Source organism: Leptodactylus fuscus, chromosome 7, assembly GCF_031893055.1.
Source record: "Leptodactylus fuscus isolate aLepFus1 chromosome 7, aLepFus1.hap2, whole genome shotgun sequence".
NCBI lineage: Eukaryota > Metazoa > Chordata > Amphibia > Anura > Leptodactylidae > Leptodactylus > Leptodactylus fuscus.
This window is the reverse complement of record NC_134271.1, coordinates 94225133-94237798: the sequence shown is the minus strand read 5'-3', so window position 1 is coordinate 94237798 and position 12666 is coordinate 94225133. Positions and strand designations below refer to the sequence as shown.

General features: G+C 41.9%; 1 protein-coding gene across 2 annotated transcripts in view; it reads left to right on the top strand.

The window, feature by feature from the left end:
* GNG2 (G protein subunit gamma 2) overlaps positions 1 to 2017 on the top strand; it is a 57367-nt gene extending 55350 nt beyond the window's left edge. For both annotated transcript variants that reach the window (XM_075282562.1, XM_075282561.1), the window contains one exon: positions 1682 to 2017. In XM_075282562.1, coding sequence (XP_075138663.1) covers positions 1682 to 1810 — 129 coding nt within the window. In that variant the 3' untranslated portion in view covers positions 1811 to 2017. The remainder of the gene's footprint in view (positions 1 to 1681) is intronic.
* Positions 2018 to 12666: the final 10649 nt, after the last annotated feature.

Genomic DNA, 12666 nt, shown 5'->3' with positions numbered 1-12666 from the left:
AGGTCTCCGTTTCCTTCTTTATTCACACTTGTGCTGACAGTGATTGACAGGACAACAAATTAATGTTGAAATCTCCTGGTACCGGGCAAAATGACACATAGAGGCCTCCTGACACAGCAAATCCTTCATCTTCTGTCAGAGCCCTGCCCTGCTGTACTGGCCCTATTAACTAGCTACACTGTAGATTCTAATGTATATTCATGCATGACATATTGCAAATATTTAAAGTGGAGCTCATGCATTTCATTATACCATAGATTTATGATCGTTTGGGGTCCAACTTCTGGAACTCACACCAAACCTGAAAGTAAATAAAGGGGCCAAGAGCTGTGCAAGGTCCCATTCACTTGAATAAGGCCGTAATGCAGCTCCTCGACACTGAGTAACCAAAGAACCTATGTGCAGGGAAGGAATGAACATACAGTAACTCAGTGCTGTAATGGCACTATTGCTCCTTTATTTTCAGGAACAATAGGAATCCCAGTGGTCAGATCCACCATGGATCATAAAATCATAGAAATATGCTATCATTTATGGAAAAGTATTTCATGGTCACGCATATTTTGACGCATTGTTTCAGACATTTATTTTCCTTTAGAGAAGTCTATAGGAAGATACCTGAAAAAAACAGACTAGGGGAGCCTTCACACGGAGTTATGCTGCGCTCATTCTGAATGTAAAAACACGCAGCTCCCATTGACTTGAATGGGAGCCGGCATACGTGCGCTCCCCATTGAAATCAATGGGAGGCTTTTTTCCCTATTGCTTTTAATGTGATACGTGCGTAATACATAATATAATATAATATGTTTGAGCACTGGGGCCCGCCCCCTGTGCTGCAAGAGAACTCATTTGCATACCAACGAAAAACGGAATTTGAACTGAACAACGGCGCGGAGAAGACATCTAAAGGTAGGAGAAGAATAGCCTTTCTTAAGGCCATTCCGAAGTGTCAATGAGGAAAAAAAAAGTTTTTAATGGTAGAATCCCTTTAATGAACAGCACGGGCAAAACACAGATGTCACCTGTGTGCCGCCTGTGTATTGGTCGTGCTTCTGCAGCCCCTTTCATTCAAGAATAGGAGCCGCGGTAGCAGGGTCGCAAAATCTAACAGGAATGGGACCTGTTCCATATTTTGCGACCTGGACTGTTGGCCCGCGCACAAGACTGTGTAATTCATGGTCATAGGTACGGGCCCATAGAAATGAATGGGTAAGTGTGCTATCCAGGAAAAACCCGGATAGAACACTGACCAGACACATGGTTATCTGCAAGGGGGCTAACCCAAAGCATGCTGCAATTTGCAATAAACAACTTTCTAGTGCAAACCTTTTGAACAAATGGCATTTTACGCCACCCAGCAATTTATGAAAATCGAGTGTGGCTGGCAAATTTATCAGAAATTTATCAGAATTTATGGCAATTTCCTGGTATAAATGATGACTGAAATTTCCACCAGTTACTAGCTGATGTAGATTTCAATCTATACTCATGGACTGCCACAGGGTACATGTAATATATAATGACCTGAAACTACAAGACAGGGGAATTTCCTTTATCCCATTGCTTACTGGGGAATGAGATTTGGTTAATACTGTATTATAGTTTGCATAAAATAGTTAAATGTCTGTTTGATACATATCTGCAGAATTGCTGAAACCTATTGTTTTTTTTTTCCAAGGTATCTAAAGCAGCCGCAGATCTGATGGCGTACTGTGAGGCCCACGCTAAGGAGGATCCGCTATTGACCCCAGTGCCTGCTTCGGAAAACCCCTTCAGAGAGAAAAAGTTTTTCTGTGCCATTCTGTAATAAGACGAAGGCCAGTCTGTGGGGAGGTCAGGGTACCTGAACACCAGTTTAGAATTTTTAACATCAAGGACTATTTTTATGGTCTGCAGAATCACCAATAATGATAATAGTAATCTAGAATAAGTCTGGAAAACTGCGGGGCAAACCTAAGGAAACATCAGGAGAAATGCACCAAGACTCTTTTTGCGCTTTCCAGCTTGTAGAAAACATGTTTTAAAAAAAAAAAGGAAAAAAAAGCTTTGTCATCTCTCAGTTAACATCCCGCTTGTATAGTTTTGTTTTTATTTTTTTTCAATGTTTTTTTTTTTAATTTGTATGGTTACAAATATTTCAAATGCAGATGTTTAAAGGATGTACAGTGTGATTTATATTTTTTTTCCTGACTTTTTAATTTAAATTAAATTGTATTTTTGTTTTTTTTAGCCGCAGGAGAAAAAATGCAATGGTGTTTATATGTAATATTTTGATAGTGCGTGTTGTTGCATTTAGAGTAGCACAAAGATGGTTTTCACTGTGGGGATCTCGGCTATATTACAGTCAACTTTTATAATGCACACTGAGGCGTTATCTAGCATTGCGCAATTAGGGTGCATGCACACGATGTAATGCGGCACTGATTCTTGCATGATAACTCTTATAAGGATCAGTGCTGCAAAACAGAATCCCATTGACTTCAATGGGTTCCGTTTAGCGCGCGTAACACATTGAAATCAATGGGTTAAAAAGCCTCCCATTGATTTCAATGCGTTACGCGCGCTAAACGGAACCCATTGAAGTCAATGGGATTCTGTTTTGCAGCACTGATCCTTATAAGAGTTATCATGCAAGAATCAGTACCGCGTTACATCATGTGCATGCACCCTCACTCACTAGAACAGTACAAAAAATAAAATGGGAAACTGCCCATCCATGGTTTATAATCTTTTTAACTCAGCTTTTTAATTCTGCAAGATATTTAATTGTCTAGTGCTGTCTTTTTATATCAATTTATTTGTGACTATTTTGAAAGGCACTCTGCATGAAAATAAAAACTAAATGTTTTATTTTTTAATTGCAAACATATGCCCTGGTGGAATAAGCTGTAGTTCCACTGCCTATAAATAGAGGTGTAATTTAACCATTTTGCTGCTGGAGTGTTGACAGCCTTAGCCATAATGCCTCCCCCTGAGCTGCAACATTATTGCGCCATCCAAAAGGAAAGTTGGTAGCATAATATGTCTGCTCTAAAATATTTAATTTCTTTATGTAAGGACATTTTCAAATACTTTTAGGTAATGTGCCTCTGGGTTTTTTTTGTTTTGTTGAATTAATTTTATTTTTTGCATGCACATAATACAGAATACTGCAAATTTTGTGAGGATTTTTATCATAAATGTTAACTTTCAAAAACTGGGTTACCTTTTCAAGCTTCTTGACTAAACTTGTAGAAACCTTTAGTAATACCAGTATAAATCTACTTATATTGAGTAAGTATGCTCATATATTATTTGACTGATTTTGAGTCATTTTATGTGGCATTATCCATTCCTGATTGGAAACACAGCTATTTGGTGTCACCTGCTGTCAGATGTGAGAACCATCTGCTGAGAAGTTATCTTACGACTGGGGCTACAACAAATGAACATGCTGTTTGTCAGAGAAATTTCAGCAGTGAGTTCCCCTGAAAGCCACCACAGCAAAACCCATCCAAGTTCTGTATTTTTTTTTTTTTTTGCAACCATCATGGCAAGTCTACAAGCATGCATTGCAAAGGGTCAAAGTTGCAGGTGGAACCTTTAGCAACAAATGACATGCTGCAGGTTTAAAACCCGCAGCATAGAGTAGGTGATTTTGCAATGACAGTTCTAATCCACTATGCTGCTACTGTACCTCACAGCAGGTTAGTCACTGGCAAACTCACTGCAATTACTGTCCATGTGGCCCCAGTCTGTCATCTGAGCTCCCACAATGCATTGCTCTCATGTAAATTTTCAGCTAGGACTACCTGGTAAATTCAGACGCAACCAAATATCGCCAGTTCACCTTGCAACTCTTTTTCTTACACTAGTGAATTGAGTCGCATTGCAACCCTGAGGGTTCCACGACTGCGACTTCTTTTTCCAGAGAAGAGCAATTTGCCTGGAACATGTAAATCCCTCTTGCACAAGTTTCCTATAAGATGTTCAAAGGAAAGCTCTCCCTTCTGTGAGAATGGGGCACCAGGGAGTACACCGCAATGAAAGAGGTTGCACAAGATTAGAGAGAGGCCAGCTTTTTCCCCATAAACAGCACGACTGTTATCCAGAGGTTGCTTCTAGTACTGCAGCTTCACAAGAGTGCTTATTGGAAGAATTCTCATACTGTACAACCCCTTTAAGCTAAAGATAAATATTAACATCTTTATAAATAAATAAATAAATAAATAAATAAATAAATAAATAAATAAAGGCTCTGGTTGTTCAGAATACATTCATTTTCCAATATTCTGTATACATAGTGTAAATACACACTTGTACACTTCTAACTACAGACTTAGGAAATTGTTAATGAGACTCCTACGTATATTTAGTCTGAGTCTGGTCTAAGGTGGATGTATAATGATGGTAAGACAAAATACTCTGTCTTCTGCTAGGCCAGTTTTAGACACCCACACAAAGGAGCGGTGGCTCTTCTGGCAACATCTCAATATTTAGTTAGAGGGTCACTATCAAGTGATCTGGCAAATCTTAGGAAAATTCAGAAAACTTCTAGAAAGGAATTGGCATAGTTTTCCATATCAGACATCTGCTTTAAACTAAGGGTTAGTTTACATCTGCGTTTGGTAATTCGTTCGGGGTATCTGCATGGGGACACACCCCACCACCACCCCCACCCCCCAAACAGAATGCCAAACGCATTGGCAAGCGGTGAGCAGTGAAAGCACAAGGACCCCATAGACTATAATGGGGTCCGTGTGTTTTCTGCGTGGTGTCTGCACGGCACATGCGGACAGGAAAGTACTTCGTGATCTACTTTCATGTCCACAGGATTCGTGCAGGCAGCGCGCTGAAAGCACACGGACCCCATTATAGTCTATGAGGTCCATGTGCTTTCACTGCACACCACTTGCCAGTGCGTTTAGTAGTCTGTTCGGGTGTCCCCATGCCAACTCCCCGAACGGATTACCAAATGCAGATATGAACTAACCCTAAGGTCCCACATAGCGAGCCATAGCGAGTTTTCCTCTGCAGACTTCCTGCTTCTATTATACCTATACAGAAAGTGCCAGTATTTATGATATAATTGACATGCTGTGATTTCCTCTGCAGATTTTTTTCTGCAATGTATAGATGGGAATAGCCTGAATCCCATACTTTTGCAGGTACCGCAGCGTTTTTTTTGTTGCGCCACAGCCAAAACAGCATAGTTTTCGCAACGTGGTTCCCCGGCCTTAAAGAAGTTTCAGATTACAAAAATATAGCTGCACAACAACTGTCCATAGGTTCTGTCTGGCATTGACTGAATAGGGCAGTTACAATACCACACACAACCTGTGGAAGGTTTCTTTTGTTCTCCCACACAGGGTCATGGTTGCAACCCCCTATTGTCTAAATAAGGCAAAATTTGATTTCTGTCTCCTAAGATTTTGATTTCTGTTGAGGCTCATTACATTTCTTTATGATTTTTTTTTTTTTTTTGCATGGCTGGAATTTGTAGAAATTTATTTTACTATAATTTTTTTGTGGTTTGAGCTCAGGGTAAATATCGAATCCTCTTGTGACGGTACCTTAGTAACCTCTCACAGCTTGCAGTCTATACTGCCTAATTCACAATATCTGCCTTGGTGCAATTAACAGGCTGGCTCCCAAGTCTCTCAGCTTCTCAAAGAATTGCACTTAACACACATTGTAACTTGCAGGGTATTGAATGAATGCGTTCACCTAAACTTGTCTTTAATAACCACATTATAGTCACTCACACTAATGTACTTTATCCATCTAGAAACATGAGAGGCTTGGATAGCAGCGTGGGATTTCTGGTTCCCTTGTATTTAACTGAATTTGTTGCTAAAGCAATTTCACGACATTGGTTGCATAGATTTCAGCAATCGGCAATAAACTTAGGTTTTGTGAGGTCAACAGCCAAGTACTGAAGTTAAAAATACCCACACTTACAATTCTATTCTCCATAAAAGAATAGCCTGTAATGCCATCAAATACCACCTGGTGGTGCACAGACAGCGGCCAATTTACTTTTCTAAGTAATTTGGAAATATACTAGAAAGACCCTTCAGCAGCAATATAGGTTGCCATCAAATGGCTCATGAAATGCTACATTAAATGCTGCCCTAGTTAAATGGCCAAACTCTTCGCTTTGGCAGGGGTCTAGTATTCTGTCAATAAAGCTTAACCAAAACTCATACAAGATATTAATATATTTTGTGTTTAGTCCCTCAGCATTTGTTTGCTTGCTGTCAGTAAATAAGAACATTTGTGTTTATATCCATGGACTAGCATACGGTATAGATAGTTTCAGCAAATAAATTATTTGCATAATAAAAAGTTATAAAATTTTCCAATATTCTTTTTGTATCAATTCCTCATGTTTACTTCTAGTGGCTACTACTCAGTCAATGGTCATGTGATAGACACACAGGTACACAGCTCATTATAAGACAGAGCTCTGAAGACTGATTTTTATCCACTGGAAGTAAGCAGACTGATTTACAGCTAGCAGAAATTTAGAAAACCAAGGAATTGCTGCAGAAAGTAAATTGTAAAATTGTACATTTTATTATCAAAACAATAACATTTGCTGAAACTGGACAACCCCTTTAATGCTCTCACAGATGAAGGTTTGCTACAATTGTATCCAGTTTACAGTCAATTCTCTGGACACTAAACTGACCGGATATTAGACTGATTCCATTTACCTGCAGTGATAGACTGTAGCAACCAACTGGGGCAGGAGAGAGAATTGTGCAGCTGGATCTGTCTTGAAGGATTGTCTGTAGGACGCATCCAAGCAAGCCTGTGAGCAGAAGCAAGAATGTTTGCAGTCACTGTTGAGGCTGGTGAGAAATAAAACACAAAATCAATTAGAAACTTGCAGAACTGTTCATTATACCATGATTATGCTTTATCTACAGAGCACTAGATAACACTTTTAAGATATTGAGGGATGTCCTTAAAATAGTTTATAGAACATCTCAAAATGACTAGAAGCAATTTTATGAATGTAAACGTAAGGACGAATTGAGATGGCCATGCTTGTGGTCTTAGGTAATATGGCCTGTGCGATGACCACATTTTCTAAAATGACTGTGACTCAGATGAACCCAACTCAATGTATCATACTGATCTACAGCAAGATGTTGCAAACTCCAGCCAGATCAATGGTCTACAGCCCTGTTCTCAAATCATACTGTAAGTACAGGACTGCGGAGGCGTTAGCAGGCTTGAGCTGACAGCTTCAGAGATCACTATTATGCACTGAGTTTGGCACAACTGAGTCAAGTTGAGTCCAGTAAATGCAGTCAGTCACAGTGGCTGCTAATGTTACTATTTTAGAGGCAGAATGAGAAAACTAGTTGCAAAATGTAGTATAATTGTGTCAGACATTGAGCTCCTGAGCATTAACCATATATCAAACTCTAGGTGAGGAGGGGACTGTTAAGCTTTGTTCATGTAAGAGGCTTGAATGGAGCATATGTGTGTCACTGTCATCTCAAATCCCAAGTGAATATCCATGTAGTTGTTTTCAATAAACTTTTGGATTAATTTAAAAAAATGGATTCCTTGTATTATTCCGTCTGATAGTGGAAGGGATTTGGACAACATGACGCTCCTTGTAATGAAAAACCAATGAGCGTCTGCAGCCTGAAAACCGGAAAGAATAGATTGCTTTCACATCGCTGGTGAACTTCAGGTTAACAGGGGTTGCCTAACATTAGGGGTTCCTCTCTTGTTCTGCAAGGATGTACTGGTACGTCCTTGCAGTTTTAACAGCTGCACAAAATCGTACAACTGCTGAAACGGTGAGCCGGCTGTACCTACAGATGGAGCTCCCCTAGAGAAGGTTTATTACTGTCCCTGCTTTCCCGATCGCTGAGTATACAGTGCTCAATGAGCGCTGTATACACAGCTATGAGCACTGCCATGATGTGGCTCCTCTCTGACCCAGCGGTCACATGAACCGCCAGTATCAGAGGCTTTTAGAGCTATTGGGTCCTAGCAGACCCAGATCAGCTTTATAGTTATGGGCAGGAGGCTGTATTTCTCCTGTAATGGGTGCTAAATGTTATATCCCTCAAAACCGCACATACAAAAATCCCGAAAACCTGTCAGGTTCTGAACTAGAAATTGGCCCAGTATTGTGGTTAAGAAGACCTGTGCAGAAATCAGCAGTCGTAATAAACTGATCCCTAATTTTTACTCATAAACAGTGGCTTTCTAGAAACTGATAGTTGATGCCCTACCTGGCTTTCACCATTTGTAAATAAGGAGCAGCCTGTCAGTCAAGCCAAGCCAGGCAGAAAGAAAGCAGATGGGAATTACCCAGCAAACACTTCTCCCCACTGGGCTTCAGAAAGACATAGTTCTTTGAGGCAGTCTTACTGCTTCATGGTATCTATGGTTACAGAAACCTTAAGTATTCTCTCAAACATACAATGAGAATATAGGACACCCATAGGATTAGCATGCTCAGCTCCTAAAATACTCTGTGCGTTTCTGGACTTTACTCCTTCCAGCATCAGAATATGGCTTTTCTACTTGCATTGCTTGCCTTCAGTAGATCATGACATCACCTCAGTAGACAGACTGCTACCTCCTGAGACTTGTTGCACAGGGGCAAATACAGTCTGAAAAATCCGGACCTGCAATGGCCTGCAATTCCCAGGCTGAATGCGGTCCAGAAACTGGAACTTCCTGAATCATAGTGATTTTAGCCAAACCCAAAACCTTTGGAAAATTCATAACTAAAACCAAAGGGGCAATTATGGGACATTATACTCTGTGTAGGGGCCACTATGGGATACTATACTGTGTGAAGGGGCTACTGTGAGACATTATACTGTGTAATGGGGCCACTATAGGACATTACACTGTGTGGAGGGGCCACTATGGAACATTACACTGTATGGAGGTCACTATGGAACATTATTCTTAAAGGGATTGTCCAGGAATTGGACAGACTCAGGAGAGACCCAAGACATTGGTAACATATAAAAGAACAAAACATACTCATCTATCTCTGACGTTTCGGTGTTCCTTTAACATGGATTCATAGGGGGCTACCCATACGGACAAGTTGCTGTGCCGAGTAAAGAATGTAGATGCTGCTTTGTTGTGGACTCCAGATGAAGGTAATTAATAGATCAAGCACTGGACAAGACTTCTTACAAGTTTGGTTAGGTTCTTAAAACACTTGGGGTTGTCTGTGATAATCACTTTTTAATATGAGGCTGGGGAGGGTGGAAATAAAAAAAAACCTCACCTGTCCCCAGTGATTCAGTGTCTCATAGCGTGGTCTGGTCCTGCTGTTCCGGTGTTTTCTTCCAGTAGAAGTCCCTGCTGCACATGACCACTGAGGCCAATCAGTCTCAGTTAAGAGACTTTCCTTAGGCCACTGTTTGGCCTCAGTAGTCATATGCAGCAGCGGAGCAGCAGTACCAGAGTGCGCTGGGGGACACTGAAGCACTGGGGACAGGTGAGCACTAGAGATGAGCGAGTAGTGAAATATTCGATATTCGTTTCGAGTAGCCCCTCAATATTCAACCAAATATCGAATCCAATTATAGTCTATAGCAGACCTGGGAAAAGTACGGCCCGCAAGCTATATCCGGCCCTCTGACAGATTCAGGCCCCTTAGGTGACTTCAGCCTCTTACCAGAACAGTTTTAGGCCCTTTAACTTAGTTCAGCCTTGCACCAGCAGAGTTTTTTGTCCTTTGGGTGAGTTGAGCCTTGCACCAGCAGAGTGTTAGGCCTTTTAAGACAGTTTAGCCTTGCACCAGTAGAGTGGTAGCCCCTTTAAAATTGTTAGCCCCTAAAACGGTGGTTCCAAAACCATCACTCTCATTGTGTGGGATAGATGCAGTGGATTGGACTGAGGACCCAGACATTGACCTTGATTGTGAAATTGATAACATTTTGGCATCAAGTCCTGGGGGTAACTTTTATTTAGAGGACCGCAAAGGTGGAGAATTGGCTGCAACCACTACTAGCGGTAATGTTCCTCTAATATCGGACTCTACATTACCTATACAGGGTTCTGATCAGGTGTTAATAGTCCAAACAACATGCTCCAGTACTTTAGATGTAGATCAGAAACCACTTTCCCTTCTAACACTAGATTTAACAAAGCTTCATCATCATCATGCTGCTGAGATGGAGTCACTAAAGGAAACCTTGCCTTCCAAGGCATGTTCTGGAGCTGCGACTGAGCCAAATCTAAACACAGAGTCCTTTGGAACTGAACAAAATTCAAAGTGTCAAAAGACTGTAGAGACTGTTGAAAGTAATGGGATCCAGAATGTGGAGTTCATCACAAGGCTGACAGACCCAACTCCAAATGCTGCAGCACAAGCAACCAGCAGTCAGACTAAGATGGTATCTTCTTCAAGTAAGACACAAGATTCTTTGGAACCAGAACAGGAAAACCCAGTGATTGCCATTGCAGCAGTGCCTAGGCCATCTTTCAGAGCAGATTGAATTGGAGAAAAATAAGAACATTTACTGTGATTGAGTCTTCATGTACATTAGTGGGCATGGACAACCTAACGTACAAGATCCTCATGCTGAGCTGGCCTCATTACTGAACACGAGCAACCAGGATAATCAGGGCTGGAAACGGCCATCACATTTTACCGAAAGGAATCACCCTCGGTTTGGAAAGAAGTCATCTAAACATTGCACCTCTAATTGAGTTGAGCCTTTAACCAACAGAATGTTAGGCCCTTTGGGTGAGTTGAGCCTCTAACCAGCTTAGTTTTTGGCTCTTTGGGTGGATTGAGCCTCTAACCAGCATAGTTTTTGGCCCTTGGGGTGAGATGAGCCTCTAAGCAGCTTAGTTTTTGGCCCTTGGGGTGAGTTGAGCCTCTAACCAGCATAGTTTTTGGCCCTTGGGGTGAGATGAGCCTCTAAGCAGCTTAGTTTTTGGCCCTTGGGGTGAGTTGAGCCTCTAACCAGCATAGTTTTTGGCCCTTGGGGTGAGTTGAGCCTTGCACCAGCAATGTTTTTGGCCCTTGGGGTGAGTTGAGCCTTGCACCAGCAGTGTTTTAGTTTTTGGCTCTTGGGGTGAGTTGAGCCTTGCACCAGCAGTGTTTTAGTTTTTGGCTCCTGGGGTGAGTTGAGCCTCGCACCAGGAGTGTTTTTGACCCTTGGGGTGAGTTGAGCCTTGTACCAGCATAGTTTTTGGCCCTTGAGGTGAGTTGAGCCTTGCACCAGCATAGTTTTTAGCCCTTGGGGTGAGTTGAGCCTTGTACCAGTAGTGTTTTTGGCCCTTGGGGTGAGTTGAGCCTTGTACCAGCAGTGTTTTTGGCCCTTGGGGTGAGTTGAGCCTTGTACCAGTAGTGTTTTTGGCCCTTGGGGTGAGTTGAGCCTTGTACCAGTAGTGTTTTTGGCGCTTTGGGTGAGTTGAGCCTTGCACCAGCAGTGTTTTTGGCCCTTGGGGTGAGTTGAGCCTTGTACCAGCAGTGTTTTTGGCCCTTGGGGTGAGTTGAGCCTTGCACCAGTAGTGTTTTTGGCCCTTGGGGTGAGTTGAGCCTTGCACCAGCAGTGTTTTTGGCCCTTGGGGTGAGTTGAGCCTTGTACCAGCAGTGTTTTTGGCCCTTGTACAGAAGAATAAATGGTATCATTATAAAGAACAATTTGTCCTGCAAACAATAAGCCCTCACATGGCTCTGTGAACAGAAAAATAAAAAGCAATGGGGTTTGGAAGGCTGGAAGTAAAAAATGAAAATCGAAAAAATGATACCAATGGGAAGGGGTTAAAAGGGTATTCCCACTAACATAACCATTTTTAAATATGTAGGTAACTAAAAGTTAAACATTTTTGCAAATATGAGTAATTAAACATTTTGCAGAGTTTTAAAGATATTCTCTAAAAAGCTTGTGATCTCAGTTTTGTTGTCTTGATCGTTTGCCAGTGGATGCAACCATGAATGCAAGACCTTTGTAAGGTCAGAGAATCAGCTATGATTTCCTTTTTGTGGCCAGGAGATCTTCTGATACATGCAGTGTCCCTGCTTGATAACACAGCTACAATAAGAAAGTCATGGCTGGGTTTTTGACAAGTCCCAGACCATAGAAAGTTTCTGCATTTGTGGTCATATCTGTTGCAACCGATCAAGATAACAGTGTCACCACTAAGATGATCAGAGAAAATCTTTAAAACACTGCAGAATTTTTGACTACTTATATTTGCAAAAATATTTAACTTTTAATTATCTACAAATATAGATATGATTATGTACATGGGAATACCCTTTTAAAGAGGACCTTTCATCAGATTGGGCACAGGCAGTTCTATAGACTGCTGGAAAGCTGACAGTGCGCTGAATTCAGCGCACTGTCGGCTTTCCCGATCTGTGCCCCTGGTAAAGCGCTATCGGTCCCGGTACCGTAGCGCTTTACAGTCAGAAGGGCGTTTCTGACAGTTAGCCAGGGACGCCCTTCTGCCCAGCAGCGCCTATCGCGCTGTACTGTGGAGCGGATAGGAACGCCCCCCTCCTCTCCTGATAGTGCTCGTCTATGGACGAGCACTGTGAGCAGAGGGAGGGGACGTTCCTCCCCACTCACACTCTACAGCGTGATAGGCGCTGCTGGGCAGAAGGGCGTCCCTGGCTAACTGTCAGAAATGCCCTTCTGACTGTAAAGCGCTACGGTACCGGGACTG